Here is a 21,682-nt window from a genome sequence, read left to right as displayed (position 1 = left end):
GGCGGCAGCGGACGCCGCCGCCGCCGCCTCTTCGTCGCCTCAGCCTGGCGTTTTGTTCCGAGAGACCCGAGAGGCGAGCGGAGCTGACAGTGATTTTGACAGTGATTTAAACCCGCTTTTGTTGTTGTTGGCTTTTCGTTGTTTGGTTTTGTGTGTGGTGCGTGTGTGTGGCGGTTTTTCCCCCGTGGTGCATTTTATTTTTTATTGTTGTGCTTTTTTTTCTTCCCTTTTTTTTTTCCCCCTAAAATCCCGTGAACGTTTTTTTTTTTTTTTTTTTTTTTTTTTTTTTTGGTCGGAGCTTCCGAATATGTTTTATGACGGTTGATTTTACACCAGGAGGTTTGTCTCCGAGGAAGACCCAGGGAACTGGATATCTAGCGAGAACTTCCTACGGATTCCCCGGCGCCTCGGGAAAATGGGAGCTGCTGCAAAGTTGGCGTTTGCCGTCTTTCTTATCTCTTGTTCTTCAGGTAGGTGCAGCGAGCTCGGCGCGGCGGGGCTGCCGGGGGCCGCGGCTGCTGCCGGGAGGTGAGCGCCAGGAGAGTCTGGGGAGGTCGCCCCACACCCCGAGCCCCTCGGCTGCCACCCCTCAGGTCTGATGGAGATCTGGAAGTCTCCATGAATTTGTCTCCTTTTGAGTTGGGGTGGCGAGCTGATAAGAGTGAGTGCTGTGTTGTTGTGGAAGTGAGAAAGTCATGTTTCGTGGCCGTAACACTGGATGACAGCGCTGGTTGGGTTGCAATTAAGCCGCAAATACCACAAGTGACAATTTATGCGAAGGTTGAGAGCCCAAAGGAGGTTGTCATTTGGCGTGGGCGCCTCCAAAACAAGGGTTGCTTTTTTGTCGTCTTTAAATTAGTGCTTCACCGGTGAATATCACGACATAGATCTAAGTCAGTTGCTCCTTAATTTTGACCGTCAGAAACAATGCATGCTATCAACAATTTCATCTGGGTCTCCCCTCACGTTTCTTTCAACTTCAGTGTCCAGCCGTGTTAAAAATAGTTGTAGTTGTTGTTGTTGGAGTATTAACTATAACCCAGTGCAGAAGAGGTATGCCGCTTGTTGGTAATGTGTTGGCTTTCAACCTCCATTTGTGTGCTCTTTTTGGGCATAGATTTTGCTTACCTACAGAATACTTATTTTAAACGCTTTGTATTGAAGCATTGTTTTCTGTTAGAACAGCTCGTGTGAATTTGTTCTCATTGTTAAATATAGCGTGCTCGCAAAATAGGTTTTAGCCCAAGGTTGGAAGAATAATCTGGCCATTTTATATTTGGAATTTTGATTTTTGTGAGGACGTTCTGTGGTTGCAACCAGTGGTTGGAAAAACTATCTAGTCTTTTGTATTTGAAATTTTATAAATGAATACAACATCTAGCTCAAAGGTGTGGAGATGTACCTAACAGGACAGTTAGTTTGATAGATGAAACGATTTAAAAGTCACAGTGGATCTATCATAAAATTTAATATTTAGTTTAGAGGTTGTGACATAGAATTATGGGGGGGGGGAATGAATTGACAGGTTTCATGGCCATGTCTTTATCTTGTTTGCCACAGAGAAATTAGAGGGTGGTAGTCTTCTTTGTGTACCTTTGTGGGGTGTGTGTGTGTGTGTGTGTGTGTGTGTGTGTGTGTGTGTGTGTGCGCGCGCGCGCGCGCGCTTGTGTCCGTCTTCCCCGCCCCCCTTTAAATAGAATCTTTTGTAATGTATAGAATTTTGCTGAATGGTACATTTCCCTGTGGTTAATAAATGGATAAAGTCTAGTCTTATGTCTGTAGTGGTATTGATCAGTTCCGGGTGGGCTGAATGTGTTGTGAAATGGCGATCATTGCCAGAGATTAACCAAAAGAATCATGTCTGTTTAAATGGAAGAAGGAACATGCTTAAAGCAGGCTGACAGTCCTTTTTGTGCAGGGTTTGGGGAAGAAGCTAAACAATGGTGTGTCTGAAATGAATGAAGGCCTTGATAACATTAAGCCTCTTGCTTTTGTGACATGACTTAACCATGTAGTTTTTATCTTTCCGGTAGTACTCTTTTTCCTTTGCCCCCTATATATTCTGACTGATGAACTCTTCTTGTTCAAATCCCTTTTTATGATCTCCTGCCCTTGAGGAGGAGGGGCATCATGGCCACTGACCAAGAAATTGTGGACATTATTTCCTCCCAAACCCACCTGAGTCACACTAATTGGTGAAGAAGGTTATTCTTGAGCAGTCTCAAGGTATTACTTCTGGAAAAGCAGGCTGTCGCTATAGATCTTATAGCTTTCTCTGCTTGGTTTGGTGGTAAAAAGAACTGAGCATTAGTTTCTTGTGGGATTACCTTCATTGGACAAGGATTATTTTCACTGGGGCCAGGAGGTTAATAGCTAAAATTTTGAAATAATCTTGTTGCTATATAGTGTATATATAGATATTATATTTAGGTTAAACTAATATTGTGTTGCATAGGTTTTTTAAAATGAACATTTGTAGTTGAACTAAAATATGTGATTCTGTTGAAGATAATTGAAATAATCTTAAAGGCCTTAAACCATATTTATACATAAAGCTTTTTCGTACTTAAAATGCCTTTTTTTTTTTTAAAAAAAGGGCTTTTGTTATGAATCAGATGCACTTTTTAAAAGGATTATTGCGTTCTCTCCAACTAATTGATTTTTCTATGTAATTTGTGATCTGGTATGCTGGAAGCACAAGGATGGCTATTTTTATGGGAATTTAAAAAATATTCAATTGTTGTTAGCTTTTTGTTTCTATGTATTTGATTTTAAAAAAACACAAATGAGAAACAGTAGTAAAGAACAGTTTTATCCCAGGTATTTAGGGTGAATGTTTGCAGTTTCCTGTTTTGTGGATTCTGGTTTTTCAGTTCCCATTTCATCATATGTATTCTGGAGACTGATGGTGTGGACGATTCCTATAAGATATGGCCAAGTGTATAATTTCTTCCTGTCTCTCATTCTAGGGGAAACATTTTGAGTTTTGCACTCATCCTAAAGTACCTTCAGATTCTTTTTGATTTTTAACTTTTTCATTCCTCAGATTCTGTTTCAAATACAAATCTCATTTTTTTTCTTTTTAAAGCATCTTGGTTAATTTGTATTTTTTCGACAATTTGTTAAAGTGTGAGGATGAGTTTAATACTTGTCCTAGTACTTAGGTTTATCCTTCCTAGAATGATGCAGCTATTGTAGTATTTGAGTTGTATTGAGGTAAATTGAGACTTCCTTTGGATTCTGTGAGAGCTGGAGCAGTAGCTTTAATATATTTAATGAAATAAGAGATGGAAATACAGTAATTATGTTTCATTTTCTTCAGTTCAGCTAGCCAGTACTGTGTGTGTGAATGTGTGGTTGGAGACGTGGTTGGCAGTACAGAGAATCTGGGACTCTTTTGAGCTTTGGCTAACAAGTCATATATATTAGATACTTTGTTTTCTGAAAGGCAGAATCCCTTAAGTGTTGTCTGTGATCAAATTCAAGTATAATATGCTGAAACTTGCAAACCAGAAGAAAAATACAGCAAAGTCCCCCCTCCATTCATTTTGAATTTTTTTTTTTCCATTCATGATCTAAGCCAATAGTTCTCAAGCTGGGGTGATTTTTGCTCCTCCCATTCTCCACCCAGGGGATATTTGAAGACACTTTTGGTTATTGCAATGGGACAAGGGAGTGGGGAGGGGCGGGTGTGCTACTGGCATCTAGTGGGTAGGGCAGGGATGCTGCTAATCATCCTATCATGCATGGAACAACATTCCACAACAAAGAATTATTTGACTCAGTGTGTCAGTGGTGTAGAGGTTAAGAAATCCTATTCTAAACTGTTTTTTAAAAGCAATATTATTTTAGTAAAAGGACTCTATTCCCTCTCCTCCAGTGGAATCTAAATACTACTAGTACGTGGTATTGATCTCCAGGTCACCCTGTATTGAAAGTTTTCATCTTTTCATTATCTTTTAAAATTAGAATGTGATTAACTTAGAGAAACAGACTACAGGTATGCACATTCTTTCATTCTATTACACTATAATAAAAATATTTTGCTGAGTGTTATGAATAACTCTCCAGTTACCTATTTTGATAGTGTGCTTATGAAGATTGCTTGTTCGTGTATATGATAAATGATTGGTCATGGCATCAAGTTTAATTATACTTGCTTTAGATCCAGTATTCTCTTTGCCATAATAATTATCTTTAAGCATAATTCCTTTTATTCTTGTTGAAATCACTGGGCTGCCTGGTGGTGGTGGGTGTGTAACAATTTGCCTGAAAGTTTTCTGAATAGCATGAGGAAGAAATATGTTCACTATTACGTGTCCCTTGAATGACTTCAGGGTAGAAAGTCAGTATTTTTAAATTAATTGATTAATTACTTAATTGATTTTTTTGGAGTAGGAGTCTCATTCTGTCACCCAGACTGGAGTGCAGTGGCACCCTCATGGCTACCGCAGCTTTGACCCGCTGGGCTCAGGTAATCCTTCCACCTTAGCCTTCCAAGTAGCTAGAACCATCAGGTGCATGCCACCACCCTTGATTAATTTTTTGATTTATTGTAGAGACAAGGTCTCACCAAGTTGCTCAGGCTGGTCTCCAACTCCTGGACTCAGGCAATCCTCTTGCCTCCAAAGTGCTGAGATTGCGGGCGTGAGCCACCTCATCTGGCTTTGTTTGTTTGTTTTTTAAGGATATTTCTTTTGCATAGCTAACTTTAATTTCAGGAAACCTTTAAACTGATGTCTTAATTAAATAATTTTCCTGAGAATCATTACTGAGTTTTGGTTACCATTAGACTCATTTATGATACAGTAAGTAATATTTTATAATCTGTTGGAGACCTTTTCCCTCTTTAAGGTTAAATCTTGACCATAATTAATAAGTACTTACCTTGTTTTGAACTCTAAGTTTAAGTAAGTTAACCCAACTAGTTAAGATAAGAATTTTAGTGCAGTGAAACTCAAAAAATTAAGTAGCACTAATTGAGAGGAAAATTCTGAAGTCAGTTTCACAAAAGTATGCAAATAAGCCTTATACTTTGTAACACACCTCCCAAACCCTCCTCTCTGGTACTACTGATGTTTTCACCTTTTGGGTCCACCAGACTCACTGTTTGTGAGAAGTGAAGCATAACTAAACCAATTTAGAGTTCAATAATCTCTAAACTGTTCCTTTAGTTTCTAAGACTTTATTTTGTTGCTTTTTTACTTGTGCAAGTACTACTCTTATTTTCTTATCTTTGATGTCCCATAAATCTATGATTTAAATTTGTCTTTTCATGCTCTCTTATGTTGCCACTTGTCATAGTGTCCCTGAGATCATACTTAGGTAAGGTTGGCATGTTTCCTACTAGGGCCACTGGGTACTTTCACTTTTTGCTCTGTGTTCCATAACTTTTGTCATTTCTTCCATCTCCTTCCCATTTTCCTGCCTTCTTTGCCTCCTTTCCTTCCTCTGGCCCTTCTGTATTTTCCTATATTGTAGGCTGCTTGCTTGTGGAACCCAGTTGTTGCTTAGCATCAAGGAAGGTTCAAATATGGTTTACATGAACATTGATTGCATTTTAAATGCTTAACAGTTGACTAGTCTTTCCCACTGTTCTTTCATTTTTTTGGTTTCTAGACTACCACACACATACTTGGGAGCAGTACTGCTCTCTTGGAATCAAATGGCTTGAACTTGAGATTGTTCTTATTCCTTTTTTAATATTCAGATTTTCCTTAACTCATTGCAGCTTCCAAAAGTTTCTCTCTTATTGTTATTCATTCATCTCTTTTTAAGCTAAAGTTTTACCATACCCAAGAGTGTATTTATTGCTGCCGATTGGACCACATTAGACTTCCTCTATGGTTGATTTAATTCTGTTAGGTTATAACAGCAATGTCTAGACAGAACATTGATTTCAAATTGACTATTGAACATGAAAATTCCAGGAATAGTGTGTAGATGAAGGAGAAGAAGGTAAGGAAACTACTGTAGATAGCCGTTGACTGTCATTTTCCACCTAGATTTCTGTTGTCGCTTACATATACCCAATTCATTTAGAGGACAGGTTTTGCTTAATAAAGGGACTTAAAGGAAATATTTTGTCTCTGAGGTTGGACCCTTAAACTGTTAGAATGATGGACCTATGGAAAAAAATTGGGATGTTCTCATGAATAATGACCAAGAATGTGGTTATGGAGATTGGTAGACTTGGATTCTAGTACCAGTGCTGCCACTCTCCAGTTCATCTATCATTTTCTCTTACCTGATTATTGTAACACCATTCTAGCTAAGACTAGTTCTCTGTCACTACTTCCTCTTCTTTCCAGTCCATCCTCATAGTTGCCAGAGTGACCACATTAAAAAATAAATCTGAATATATTACTCTTACTTAAAACCTTTCACTGACTATGAGTCACCTTTAGCAGAAAATCTAACATCTTAGAATTATATACAAGGTACTTCATCATTTGGTTCTTGCCTGTTTCTGTAACCTCTTGGTATAGTGGTTAAAAGTATAGGCTCTGGAGTTAGACATCTTAATCTTGGTCAAGTCTCTTAACCCTGAAGTGCCTCAGTTTTCTCATCTACACAATGGGATATTAATAGTGCTTACCTCAGAGAGTGGCTTGAAGATTAAATGGAATATATATGCAAAGTGTTCTGCTGCAGCTTCTCCTCAGCGTGTGAAGTCTATATTCCAGCCATACAAACTTAACTTGCAGTTCCCTGAATGTGTCTTCCTTTATTGCAGTGGTCCCCAACCTTTTTGGCATCAGGGACTGGTTTTGTGAAAGACAGTTTTTCCACAGATGGGGTGGTGTGGGAAGGAGGGATGATTTTGGGATGATGCGAGCACATGCCTTTATTGTGTACTTTATTTCTATTATTATTACATTTACATATACATATATATCTATTATTATACAGTTCACCATTAAAAAAAGAGGCGTGGATGGAAGTAGTAAATAAAGTAATGGGTGGGCCATGCACAGACAAATAAATGTCAGATTCTAACTTAAAGTCTGTCACCAGATGTGGCTGTACAGTTGAAGTACATCAACTCACTTGCCACTCACTGACAGAGTTTTGATATGAGTCTGCAAGCAATTGATTTTTTATGGTCTCTGTGCAATCAAACCTCACTGCTAATGTTAATCCGTATTTGCAGCTGCTCCCAGACCTAGCATCACTGCCTCAGTTCCACCTCAGAACATCGGGCATTAGATTCTCTTAGGGAGCTCGCAGACTAGACCCCTCGCATGTGCAGTTCTTAACAGGGTTCATGCTCCTTTGAGAATCTAATGCTGCTGCTGATCTGACAGGAGGCAGAGCTCAGGCGGTAATGCGATCCATAGGGAGTGACGGGAAATATGGATGAAGCCTCACTTGCTCCTTGGCTGCTCACCTCCTGCTGTGTGACTCATTCCTCCTGCTGCACACCTCCAGGTACCCTGTGGCCCAGGGTTGTGGACCACTGCTTTATTGTATTTCTGTATGGTGCCTTTGTAAATGTTATTTCTTTCTCCTTTATCTAGCTAACTCTTTACTAGTTTTAAGACTGAGAAGTATCAACTGTTTAGAAACATTTTCTCTGCCACCAACCCAGATTAAGTTAGTTGTTTTCTATTCATCTAGCACCTTGTAAATGACCTTGATTTCAGTAATTATTGAAAATGTTTGCTTGCCTATTTTCACTTTAGGCTGTATAAATGTTACATTTCCTGTTTCCATTCTTTGAAGACATCTTTCCTTTATCCACAGACCCATTCCTGGAAACCTATGCAATCAGTGCTTAGCAAATGTTTATTGAATGAATAAAATTAAATTATTTCTCTTCTCTGAGCCAGAGTTTCCCTCTTGATGTATTGAAGTGAAGAACTTGGATTAGATAATCTCTGACCCTTTTTCCTACTCTAAGCAATGTGGTTCTCTAATTTTAAGCTTAGAGTTCATTAGTGACATTCTATTAGGGAAAAAAATGATTTTGCTGGGTGTTTTGACATTTTTAAAATCAGTTTAAAGTTAAAATTAAAAATTAAATTTGAATTACATAGATTTAGGAGGGACTTAGATATTTTCATGTTCCATGGCTTTTATATATTTTTGATCAGAACCCACAATAAGAACTATACCTTATATCATAACTTAGTTCCTATGCAGTAGTTTTGTGTGTGTGAATATATATGTATATATATGTGAAATACTTATTGATGAGAAATAAAAGTTTCATGAACTGTTTACTCTGTGTGCAGAAAATTTATTTTTATATTCTATTTTATTTTTAAACTGTTGATTATGACCAATTACTTTTTTTTTTTTTTTTTTTGAGTCAGAGTCTTACTCTGTCACCCAGGCTGGAGTGTAGTAGCATGATCATAACTCACTGTAGTCTCGACCTCTTAGGCTCAGGCGATCCTTTTTCCTCAGCCTCCCAAGTAGCTAGGACTACAGGCACATGCCACCATGCCTGGGTAATTTTTTGAGTTTGTGTAGAGATAAGGGCTCACTGTGTTGTCTTTGCTGGTCTCCAACTCCTGGACTCAAGCAATCCTCTTGCCTCCGCCTCCCAAAGTGCTGGGATTACAGGCGTTAGCCACCATGTCTGCATGACCCATTAGTTGACTTAGTGACCAACTAGTAGATTGTAAATGCCTAAAAACCACTGACCTGGTTCAACAATTCCCTATTTTCTCTACCCAGTATTCTCTGAGTGGAGAAGGAAACTACATAAGTTAATATGTACAATGAAAAATATATGCACTAAAAAAAATGCACAGAAAAGTATGTTCATTAGGTAATCTACAATAGAGAATGTGTGCCTAGATACAGAATATAGGGAAAACTGGTCTCAAGGGAGAACAGGGATCTGCCCTAAGCTCTTTTGGATTACTTGGATAAATTAAGCATGCACAAAGGTGTTGAAACAAAATTAGACTGTAATTTTGAGAAGTTTAGATTTTTTTTTTTTTTTTTTTTTTAGTTGGAGTCACACTCTTTTGCCCAGACTGGAGTGCAGTGGCATGCTCCCGGCCACCGCAGCCTTGACCTACTGGGCTCCGACGATCCTTCCGTCGGAAGCTGGAACTACAGGCGCGTGCTACCACGCCCGGCTAACTTTTTGATTTATTGTAGAGATGAGGTCTCACCAAGTTGCCCGGGCGGGTCTTGAACCCACGGCTCAGGTAATCCACTCACCTCAGCCTTCCAAAGCACGGGATTACAGGCTGAGCCACTGAGCCAGGTTTAGATTTTTTAATTTAGGAAAGAGTTACTGGAGGAGAGAGCCTAATACTAGGGGGAAAAATGTCTTAGTGGGAGGTTAAGAAGACTATTCATCTTAATGTAAAGGAAAAGGCACAAAATAGCATCAGGAACACAAAGGACATTGGAGGGTAAATGACTATGGATAGAAGCCAAGTTGGGATGGAGAAGTTTTGACTAAATCTGAGTAAGAGATTTGTTTGATGACGAAATGTTCATAATTACTTGAAGGAAGACCATCTTAGTCGAAGGGATTAAGTTTTAAATCTAGATGAAAAGTAGGTAAAACTGAGAGGGGATAGGAGTGGATGCTACAAATACATCTATGTGGAATATAGGTCAGAAAAGCAACTTGAAGATTAAAATAGCATGGTAGCACTACTGAATAAAATTGTTAAGACAGTAACAAGCCAGAAGAAAGTAGAAAGTGCTTCCATTACTAAAGAAGTTTACAGATAGGTAATGATTTAGATGATATGCATGAATGAAAATAGATTTGGAAAAATAAAAGAATGCATAAAAAACATGAGAGCATGTAATATTATATTGCAGGTCTAGACACTGTGTGGTGGATACGTCTCCATTGTGATGTCTAGTTGAAGAATTCTAAGCATTAGTGGCTCAATGTATTGTTTATGTTTAAAAACTGGTCAAATTTCAGTAATTATAATAATGACTCTAACTGGTCATCCAGATTATAGATTTTTTTGAAATCTATGTGAGGCATTTACCTTCAGTAAAGTATACTGTTCTATAGACGTATATTTAAATACTTTTCTGAATGTGGTATATGCTATTCATGCCTGAAGCCTAGATTTTTTTCTTTTTTTTTTTTGAGTTGGAGTCTCACTCTGTCACCCAGGTTGGAGTGCAGTGTCACGCTCACAGCTACCCCAGTGTCGACCAGCTGGGCTCCAGTGATCCTTCTCCTCAACCTTCCAAGTAGCTGGAGCTACAGTCATGCACTACAATGCCTGGCTAATTTTTTTGAGTTATTGTAGAGATGAGGTCTCACCATGTTACCCAGGCTAGTCTCGAACCCGTGGGCTCAAGCAATCCTCTCGCCTTGGCCTCCCAAATTGCTGGGATTACAGGTTTGAGCCACTGCGCCCGGCCAAGCCTAGACTTTTTAATGATGATTCTTTTGGTATAGATAGAAACAGTTGTTTGTTGTTGTTGTTGTTGTTATTGTTATTGACTGTAGTCACACTGGGAATCATTTTATGATTCCCTAATGATGGTGAGGAAAATAAATGCAAAGTAAGAAGATAGTTACTAGATTAGAAGGACTGGGGAGGGGTTGCCTTTAAAAAGATTTTAAAAAGTAATCAAGACTTATACATATTGTAATAAAAATAAGAATATTTATAAAGCTTGGAGGGAGAATATTTCCTAGTTACGAATATTAACTTGAAAATTTACATTTTATAGAAATACATCCATTATTAGGAAAAACCTGTTGTTCTTCACGTCTTTATGACTATATATGATGAATCAGCTGGTTCCAAGTCATCATTTTGAGAGGAAAGAGTTTGGGCAAGCTATGAAATCTTGACAAGTTTCTAAAACACTGAGATTAATTTTTTTTTCATTTGTAAATCAGGATATATTAGAAGAATTGATATGCCACATAATGTTTAGCTTGGTTCAGAGTAGATCTTACATATGTTTGTTTTTAGTCTCTCTTTAAGTGTCACTTAAAAGGATATAGTATGTAAAACATTAAAAAAATATAGATTCAGGTCTTGATTTTTAAATTACCTATCATTTAATGTGAAATAATGTTCTGACTAAATGATCCAGCCAATGAAAATATCATTATAGACTGCCAGATAGGTGCTATAGAATATCTAGATCATTCAGATATATATTTCATGGTTCTTCACAAAGAGTTTTTTAAGGTCTCCTTGTTCTAGCATGCATTAAAAAGAAATATTGGAGTAAATCTTCTCCTCTGTTTATCAGTTGGAATTTAAAATATTTTTCTTGGACAACTTCACTTAAACTCTAAGTGTTTTAAAACTTTATGTAGAAGCAAAGTTTTGAAAGATTTTCAAGGCCGCTTTTAGATACCAGGTATTTTAAGTTTTGAAAACATAATTGTTCAAGCTTTGAAATTAATATTTTGAATGTGATATAATATTTTGCACTAAAACTAGAGTCTGTCATTAAGACTTGTACTTTCCTACTGATTCTTCTTTAACCTTTGATAACTATTAAGCTCTCACTTTACTCAACCTTAAGTTAGGGAAGACGAAATAGGTATTCATTTATTTAACAAATCAATATTGAACTATATGCTAGGTACTATACTAAGTGCTTGGGATGCAACATTGACAAAGACAGACATGATCATGCCTTTCAGGAACTTATAAAGTAAGTAGTCAAATAAATAATGCAATTACACATTTTCATATGTGCTCTGACAGAAACTGATAGGATGCTGAGAGAATCACTCTGCTTCACATCACATATCACAATCTCTAATTATTTACTTTATTTATTTACCTATTTATTTTTGTCCTTTCCACTACTGGAGGAGTGTCTGACTTTTTCATAACAATATTCCCTTGGCATAGCACAGTGTCTGGCACAGAGCAGTAAATATTTAACTAGGTGCCTGAAGAAATGAATGCAGAGATGGGACTGGAGAGATAGGGACACGAATATGCAGATCTTTGATCTAACTGGGGAGGATTTTAGAATAAATTGCAAAGGGCAGTGGGAAGCAACGAGTTTATTAAGGAGGAACTGAATGTAATTTATGTGTTAAGATCACCTTGGCAGCTATCTGAAAAACATTGGAAATGTATAGGAGTGAAAAGGTGAGATCAATAGGACCCTATTGCATCAGTGTAAGCCAGGGAGACTGAGATCCTTTCTAGGTTTGATCATTCTCTGATTGTGTTCTAAAGCTTGCCTATACTTATCAGTCTCCCTCTTGTACTTTTTATATTACCTCATCTTTTTCCTACTTACCATTACTTAAAAAAAAAAAGAGTAGACTTTTTGTGGACATGAGAACTTTGAATGCAGTGTCTCAAAATAAAAAACAAAAAAGATAACATACAGACTAGAGATTACTGAATTTTTGCGACAAATTCCTGTCTTTAGATTTTGTGCATCTGCTAATTTATATTCTTATTTACTGAAGTATTCCCATTTCTCTCTGAAACTTTTCAGTTGCCTATTTTTTTCATGAGCCTGCCACCTCTATTGTTCCTAGTATGTGATGCACTGTTGGTATGACTGAAGACTTAGAAGTAGAAACTCAGCATATTTTGTATCTTAATTCTTAGGAATTTCATATTTTTTCACATTATCAAGGTCTTATATTAAAGGCAGAAAGCATAAATAATTAATACTTTGGGCTGTTTGTTTTACTCAGGGCTACAGCCTCTAACTCTAGGTAGTCCATCAGCTTGGCGCAGGGAAATCAGCTCTTTATTATGGCAGAAGTACAACAGCAGTATCTTTTGACTAGGAAAAACTGTATTATTACACAGAAGTAAAACCAGAAGAGATATTAAACTTGACTGATTTAAGAATATATAATGGGGCTGACAGCTGTGGCTCATGCCTGTTATCCCAGCACTTTGGGAGGCAGAGGCAGGAGTATTGCTTGAGCCCAGGAGTTCAAGACCAGCCTGGGCGACATAAGCAAGACCACCTCGCTAAAAAAAATTTTTTTTTAATTTACTGGGTGTGGTGGCGTGTGCCTGTACTCCAGCTACTCTAGAGGCCAAGGTGGGAGGATTGCTTGAGTCCAGGAGTTTGAGGCTGTGGTGAGCTATGAATGTGCCACTGTACTCCAGCTTGGGCGATAGGGTGAAACCCCCAACACACACACACAAACACAAACTCATTTTCTCTCTCTCTTTCTCTCTCTCTCTCTCTCTCTCCGTGTGTGTGTGTGTGTGTGTGTAATGGTAACTGCTGCTTTTTACATGGTTTCCTTTGGTTTCTTTCATTTTGGAAGCAGGTAAAGCTAGTTATGTTTGGTAAACCACTTTCTATAGAGAAGTAAAGTTTCACCCTCTAAATATTATAGGCCATTTTAGTTATTACCGTAAGTAAAGTAGTTCTAGAAAAAAGAACTGGGTGTTAGGCTTTGCTTCACCTGGTAGAGTTTTATACTGTATGGTTAGTGAATAGAATTTGCTAATTGCTTTTGTTCAACTTAAGACTTGAAATTAATATGTATAAGTACACTTTTAAATGATGTAGAGAGAAATGAAAAGTCAAATAGAGAATGATGGTAAATAATGAGTAAGGGCAGTTGCAAGACCACTTACATAAGATGGGCATGGGCATAGTAAAGCAATTTGATTAGCAGGTATTCAGAAGCAGAACAAAACACCTTTCTAAGTGGCCAGAAAAATGATTGAATAGCCACTGACCAACCCCTTATTCTATATAAATACATAACAAATCTTTCCTGGTAATCTCTTCTTAATTTCTTCTTTAGTTCTTTAGGGATAAATAGACCTGGTTTGAGTATTGAATTAGGAAATTAATTGCTAATTATATTTTTTTGTTAAAATGTGAATAGAGGTTGCTTGTTAACTGAGAGGGCTAGAAATAATAGAGGCAATTAAATTAGGAACTTTGACTGCTGAGAGGGCCTAACAAACTGTCAAGTATTATTTTCTCCAGTAACTACCTCTGTCAGAATGATTCTTGTGAAGAATAAACTAATCAAGTTGATCATGACTTCTGAAGGATAGAGCAAAAGTAAAAGAAGTCAGAGGAAAACAGTATATTATAGTTTTTTTCATTTTGAACCAGTTTAGGGTAGTTTTGGTCTTTAACCTACAGATCTTATCTTTCACTATTGTAGCCCAAAAATATTCCCAGATCAAGAATTGGAGTTTCTAGTTAGCCTAGCATTACATATTTAGCAGCTTTGGGTTAAGCAATTTTTCCCCCCTATAATCCCAGCACTTTGAGAGGCTGAAGTGAGCAAATTTTTTTTTTTTTTTTGAGTTGGAGTCTCACTCTGTCACCCAGACCCGAGTGCAGTGGCCGCTCCCGACCACTGCAGCCTCAACCTGCTGGGCTCCGACGATCCTTCTGCCTCAGCCTTCCAAGTAGCTGGAACTACAGGCGCGCACTACCACGCCCGGCTAATTTTTTGATTTATTGTAGAGATGAGGTCTCACCAAGTTGCCCAGGGGGGTCTCAAACCCGCGGGGTCGGGCAGTCCACTCATCTCAGCCTCCCAAAGCGCAGGATTACAGGCTGAGCATGGAGCCCAGCTAGCAATATTTTTATAATTAATATTTAGCCTTGTGTCCAGCTCACTAAGTCAAAGGATAGAAGAGTAAATGAGCCTAGTTTGTTATAGATTATATAAAATTTCCCATTGAAACATGAGATTTGTTAATATAAATAAAAGGAAATATTATTGATATGTATATAGTTGTTTGTTGGCAAGAATGATTTTCTAATAAAAGCAGCCCTAAGAACTTCCTTTATTTCAGATTCAGTGAAAATAATTGCGAAATTCTTGCTCTGGTATAGTAGAAAGAGCAAACATTCTGCAAGGGAGAAAGCTTGGGTTTTGTGTCTCTTTCTATAATGGGAACTTGGAAAAATTTCATTACCTCATTTTCTTTTGTAAAGTGGAATTTTATAGTACCTACATCACAAGATTTTATTGAGGATCAAAGGCTACATACAAGCCCAAGCACACTCACATAAGCATACATACATGAAACTTTTAAGACTTTGAAATGTTATAGCAAATAATATAATTAATAATAATTCGATTATGTTTTTCAAGGAATAGAGGGCAACAGGAAGGGCTCAGGTGAACTATAACAACACTTCCCATTCAGAATTTGTTATTCTTAATGGGTAGACATTTATTTTTATGCTTTCTATGAATAAAGGGATTAATTCCATAAACAACTGAATATAAGACATTAGAGGAAGGTTTATTCTTTACAGTGACCTTAAAGATATTTCATGGCTCCCTTCCAACCTCTTCTTTTGCCATATTGGCCCTCTGATAGTTCCTAAACAAACCAATTGCTTTGTATTCCTCTAAGCTTTTTTTTCCACTGCCTTTCATTAATATTTATAACGGAGACCATGTCTGACTTATTTACTATGGTTTCTTCAGTGTCTGGCACATAATAGATGCTTAACAAATATTTGTGAATGAATGCTAAATACTTCCAAGTGTTTGGGACAGGGTATGCAAACTTTTTTGTAATAGGCAAGATAGTAAATAATTTTAGGTAATCCCTTTTGCAGTTAGTTACTCAACTCTGCCAGCTGCAGCACAAAAGCAGTCATAGACAACATGTAAATCAGTATGACTGTGTTCCAGTAAAACTTTATTTGTAGATACTGAAATTTAAATTTCATATAATTTTCATGTGTCATAAAATATTACTTTGATTTTTTTCAACCATTTAAAAATGTAAAAAAACTATTCCTCAGGGGCTGTGTGCCAAAAAGCTGCAGACTGGATTTGACCCGTAGGCCATGGTTTTCTTGTCCCTTGGACATTGTGTAGGTTGCACATCTCCCCCAACTAGAAATATATCATATTTTTAAAATGTTATTTGGAAGCTTGGGAATTTTTTTTTTTTTTTTTTTGAGTTGGAGTCTTACTCAGTCGCCCAGACTGGAGTGCAGTGGGCCGCTCCCGGCCACCGCAGCCTCGCCTGCTGGGATCCGGCGATCCTTCCACCTCAGCCTTCCGAGTAACTGGAATTACAGGCGCGTGCTACCATGCCCGGCCGATTTTTTGATTTATTGTAGAGATGAGGTCTTGCTGCCCAGGCGGGTCTCGAACCCGTGGGCTCAGGCAATCCACTCACCTCAGCCTCCCAAAGGCGCGGGATTACAGGCTGAGCCATTGAGCCCGGCGCTTGGGAACTTTTTAAAAAATAGAATCATTATCATATGTGTTAAGTTCCCAAACCAATCCACAAGCCCTGTTTTGCCTCCAGTGTTGTACTCCAGCAGTGCTTTTACCCCCAGTAGTAACAACGTCTCTGAGGGAAAATAGATTTAGTATTTTTTTCCTGGACCAGAAGAAACACAGAAGATTCTCCCCAACACTATCAATTTCCTTATTCCTTGATCTCTCTTCCACCAGCTGGGCTTTGCACCCTAAGAAGTACTCTGCTTCTAGGGATTCTTGTAGGGTGATTGGTAACAAGACTAAAAAGAGCTTTGTATATGAGGAGGGTATGGGAGTAGAAAATGGAGAGAGAAAAACTTTTTTTTCAACCCGAAGGTTAATTTTTTTCAACCTGCAGGTAATTTTTTTCAACCTGCAGGTTACAGCCTGTGGAGGATTATGAAATCTATGTAGACAGTCACCACTAACAAAAAAGAAATAAATAAAATGTAAAGTTTTAGAATGAATCACACATAGTAAAGGATAATATTGTTTTGTGAAACTTCAGTTATATGTGTGATTATATGTGTATAAGTACTGGGTCACAATGGAAAATGTATTTCTTATTGTGGTTTGTGGTCAGAAAAGTCTGAAAGCCTATGTTTTAAGGGTTTGGAACACTGATCCTGAGATTTTTTCCCCCTTTATTGTATAGGCAAGGCACGTGAAAAATACAAAGGAAGCCTCTGGATTGCTTGCTGCAGTGTATTTCTGGTACTGATCTATCAGCTTTATGTGTAGTTAACTGTTTTACAGTTTAGAAGACGAGATCATACATTTAATAAGTCTCACAACTGAGAGTCAAAGAGAAGCTCACATTATTTTTAGAATATGTCCTTCCATTATATTATGTTGTTTTTCTTGTAGGGAAAGAAGCCATCTCTGACTTCCTTTGTGTTTAAGAATATAAAGATCACTCCAGTTGGTGGCACCTCACCAGATTTCCTGAGACAAGGCATTGGCTTTAGTGGTAGGGCAGGGCCATGGGAAAGTCGTGAAGAAAATGATTAGGAACTCTAAATGATTAGGAACTCTATGTGCAGAATTACACAATGTGTAAAAGAGTAGGAATTTTGCCTTTACTTCCCCCCCCCCCGCCATGTTATTATCTCTGCTCCTTCATACCTTACCACCAGTTGGGCTCTTAACTCATGCTAGAAATAGCAAGGAATTGAGGATGAAGTTTAGTGAGGAAGGGTAATGTAGTCATGTCTTTAGCTGAAAGGGGAATGAGGAGGGAAACCCAAGTAGCTGGGCCACCTGGCCACCCAGATGGTTTGGCTGTTCCCAGGTGGCAATTTACAAGTGGGTGTAGGTAAAACAGGGCCTGCTATTAATTGTGTTAGAAGCAGAAATCTTGGCTTTGGAGACTGGTAACTTTGATATGTTAATTGAAAATAATTCTTTTTAAAGTTATATTAAGGGAAAGTCTGTCTTAAGCAACACTTTGTTAGTCCAGAGTCAGTTACTCATTTTAAGTACTTAAAAATTACAATGCACGTTTTTAGGAGATTTCTGTTTTTCTTGCAAATATGATGAAAAAAACCTAATTTATGCTGATTCTGATCTTTAACTTGATTTGGAGTTGTGTGGGGGAAGAAAAAGGTTTATGGGAAGGGTATGGTTCTTTACTAGAAAAGTAACAAAATCATAGCAGACAGATACCTGGCTAATTGAAGGGAAAGATGAGAGACCCGTGTAAAATGTGTTCATCTTTCCCAGGGATAGGGTTTTTGGTTTTGCAACAGAAATTACTGATTCATGTGGAGTGAGTTTCAACTATATGGTAGTTTCTGGAGTCTGAGCCTTAGACTTAATTTGGATTTTCACATTTGGGCTGCTCAACTGGTATACTGCCAGTATTCCAAAATCCAAAAAACACCTGAAATCCGAAACACTTTGCGTTTTGGATAAGGGATACTCAGCTTACATTTCTAGTTGAGAGCACGTCAGAACCTTTTTTCCAACGTGAGATAAAGAGGGAGTGAGTGTCTTAGGGGAATAACTGAAATTTCCAAAAGTGTATCTATCCTGTTTTATTTTCTCAGCATCTGAATAACAATATTTCTGGGAACATATCTTCAATTTATTAATGTGTTATAGTTTTCTAAGTGATTTCACATCTTTTCTATTTGATACTGTTTGAAATAAGTTCTGTGTTTTGTTTGCTTTAACCCAAACTCTGAGATAATATAATCTGCTTGAAGTCAGTAATCAAGTTTAATGTTCTTTTGTAGAAGTAAAAAATGCTTACTGGCTTTTACAGTCCTCTGCTATCACCCTCCCTTAATGGGGGAAATGTTTGCAGTGATTTAGAGTTGGTTGCTTTGCAGATAATCTTTGAGAAACCCATGTTTAAGAGGCCCATGTTTAGAGCTTGGGAAGCTGGAAGTAACAATACAGCAATAGAAAGCACCAAAGTGAGCTCTAGGGCAGATGTTGTTTTGCTCTTCTTGGCTAACTCTATGGCACCCTTAAATCCACAAGTGTTAATTGTTACCTGAAGGAAATTTGTAGGTAAATCCTGCGGCAGAAGTGCTTTTCTCAGTCACTTTTGCTTTTGATTAAGAACATTTAAAATTGTTTCTCAATGGGCCATATTTAGATCATCATTACACATGTGATCTCATTACACATGTCCCAGAACTTTACATTATTTTTAACAGTATTACATATCTTTGGTCAAAATTGGAACTGGTAAGTTATGTCACAGCCCAACCATCATGCATAACAATAGTACTACTAATGATTACCATTTGTTAAAACTGCCATTAACAACCACCACTTACAGCATGCACTAAGTGCTTTTAAGTTTTAGTGTTAATGTGGTGACTAGCCCCACAAGATAAACATTGCTCAGTGATTAGCTTAGGTGAAATCTGGAACATGGAGATAATAGGATACTACCTTATAAAGTTGTTTTAAAGTATAAAGTGAGTTGATATATGTTATATAGATATGTTATATGATACATATTGATGTATGTTAAGTGCTTTGACTCAGTGACTTGCTTAAGGCTGTGGTCACTAAGTAACCGAGCCTAGGTAACTTAGCCTAACCCAACCTTGGTCTGCGAAACTTAAATCCATTCTGTTTATTGAGTCAAAACTTCTAAAACGTATACAAAATGTGAGTTACCAATTCTAGGGCGTTGTGACTTTTTTTCCCCCATTCTGCCAAGGTTCTGTACCCCTACCCTCACTCTAGCAGAAGCTGCTGTTACTGGCACTCCTTGAAACCTATGATGTAGTGAAAAATGCTGAGTTATTTAATTAAGGTGTTGATGGTCTACTATGGTTCTTGTGGCTGATACAGCAGATCTTTCTCCACCTGTGAAATGAAAGTACACCTGATCCTCAAACAGCGTGGGGGTTAGGGGTGCCAGCCTTCTGCGCAGTTGAAAATTCACCCATAACTTTTTAATCCTTTAGAATTTAATTACCAATAGCCTACTGTTTACAGGAAACCTGACCAATAATATTAATAGTAAACACATACTTTGTATGTTTTATGTAATATACATGTATATATTATTTTTTATGTTATATTGTATTTGTATAAGGAAGCTAGAGAAAATAAAATGTTATTAAGAAAATCATAAGGAAGAGAAAATATATTTACTGTTCATTAAGTAGAAGCAGATCATCATAAAGGTCTTCATTCTTGTCATCTTCACATTGAGTTGACTGAAGAGGAGGAGGATGAAGAGAAGGGATTGGTCTTGCTATTACAGGTGGCAGAGGTGGAAGAAAATCCACATCTAAGTGGACCTGCATAGTTCAAACACTTGCTGTTCGAGGGTCAGCTGTAATTGTTTGTTCACTGCTGCTTAAAGATTAAAAAACAGAAGTTGTACTTTTTGGATATATGGTGAGCTAGAATCAAAACTAGGTCAGAATTCGTTTGCTCTGATCACCACTTGAATAGTGAATCAAATGTTCAAAGTAAATGCATATTCTTAAAGTGATTATACCTTGACTCAGAGAAGTTGAACTGATTGAATTTGTTGATGTAGAAGAAAAGAAATTATGTATTTTTGACTTATATTTAGAAAGTAATTTAATGATAGTGGTCTTTAGTTGTTTACTTTAAGCCTGTTATCTATGCTAGAGGTGTGGGAGGGGTGAGGAAGACTGTGTTAGATAAGCCTGAATAGTTCTGGCATTAAGATATGCGGTTGCCTTCCTCACGTTCATATTAAGACACATTGATAAAAACACGTACTTTATTTTTCCAAGGACCTCAATTTTCTGTTACTGTAACTTTTAAACTATTCAGTTGCTAGCAGAAACTGAAATATGATGAAGAGAATAGGAAGAAAAGGAACTTCTTTATTTCTGTGTTTTGTTGGACTAGGAAGTATGACTAAATGGTGGCAAATGAGTAGTGGAGACAGTTAGTAAATCCACGGGGATTTGATGTGAATTTAACTCATTGAATTTATCGAAAAACTGATATTGTCAAGCCTATAATCCATTTAGTTGCAGTTTTTCATTATAATTAAGCAATCCATTTAGTTGTTGAAATCAGTCTCCTATTAAGGGATACCTACTGTGTGCTTCTCAGTGGGCCAGATGCTATGGCACTTACAAAAGAAGTATAAAGTCTTTGTCTAAGAACTAGTCACTTTGGAATGATAAACCCTACCACTATGAAATACCTATTCTGAAACTGAAAATGCAGTGTAAAAGCATTTGATGCTTTAATGACTTTTTTTTGGAGGCATAAAAGGAATACCTTTCAAATTTACCAGATAAGGGATGCATTTCAAATTTCTTGATCTGGTCTTTTTGAGTCCTTGGCCTTGTTTCTTCCTAAGTTTATTGCTGTTAAAATAAAAGCACTACTAAGGTAGAGATTGTGGCTTTCATGTTTATCACTATAATCCTAGTGTCCAGTTCTCAGTAAATATTTGTTGAATAAATTAATGTGAAAGAGTCTGCCCTTTTCTTTTCACTGCCCAATTTCTTGAAATGATTCCACGTCTGCACCTGGCTCCATTTCCGTACTGCTCTTCTCTCTTTAATCCACTATTAATATGAAGTGGCATAATTCACTCAAAGATTAATGATTTTCTGATTGCCTAATCTAAAGGATTCTTGTTAACTATATTTGGTTATGACCTGATTTTTCTGTGAGTTTGATGCTATTGTCATCTTGCTCCTTCTTAAAATTCTTTTGTCCCTTTACTTTCCCAGTTGTATAGTCCCTTACAACCTCAATATTCATTCTGCCAATCTTTTTTGTGTTGCTATTTCTCAGAAGTTAATCCTTATGGAATTTTACTCTATGTACCCTTCCCTGTTGAAGTAATCCCGTCTCATCTTTAGTTTTTAACTAAATATTGAAGATGTCTAGAGTTATATCGCTGATTCTCATCTTCCTCTTGAGCTCCCGACTTATTTATTAGTTATCCAGTCAGCATTAAGTATATGTCAAGACTGGGACTATGGAGATGAATAAAATGCAGTCTTTACTTCAGAACAGAGGTGTCCAACCTTTTGGCTTTGAGTAAAG

The 21,682-nt window shown here is 37.4% G+C and overlaps 1 protein-coding gene across 2 annotated transcripts in view; it reads left to right on the top strand.

Annotated features, from left to right (window-relative positions):
- The first annotated feature begins 6 nt into the window (after positions 1 to 6).
- The window catches only part of ACVR2A (activin A receptor type 2A), an 85,764-nt gene continuing 64,088 nt past the window's right edge, over positions 7 to 21,682 (top strand). Inside the window, exon 1 of one of the 2 annotated variants that reach the window (XM_021713287.1) lies at positions 7 to 470. In XM_021713287.1, the coding sequence (XP_021568962.1) occupies positions 416 to 470 (55 nt within the window). In that variant the 5' untranslated portion in view covers positions 7 to 415. The remainder of the gene's footprint in view (positions 471 to 21,682) is intronic. The other variant, XM_008059875.2, reaches the window with a different exon arrangement.

The sequence above is a fragment of the Carlito syrichta genome, unplaced genomic scaffold (assembly GCF_000164805.1).
Source record: "Carlito syrichta isolate Samal-C Ts95f unplaced genomic scaffold, Tarsius_syrichta-2.0.1 Scaffold304408, whole genome shotgun sequence".
NCBI lineage: Eukaryota > Metazoa > Chordata > Mammalia > Primates > Tarsiidae > Carlito > Carlito syrichta.
This window is presented reverse-complemented; position numbering and strand designations above follow the sequence as displayed.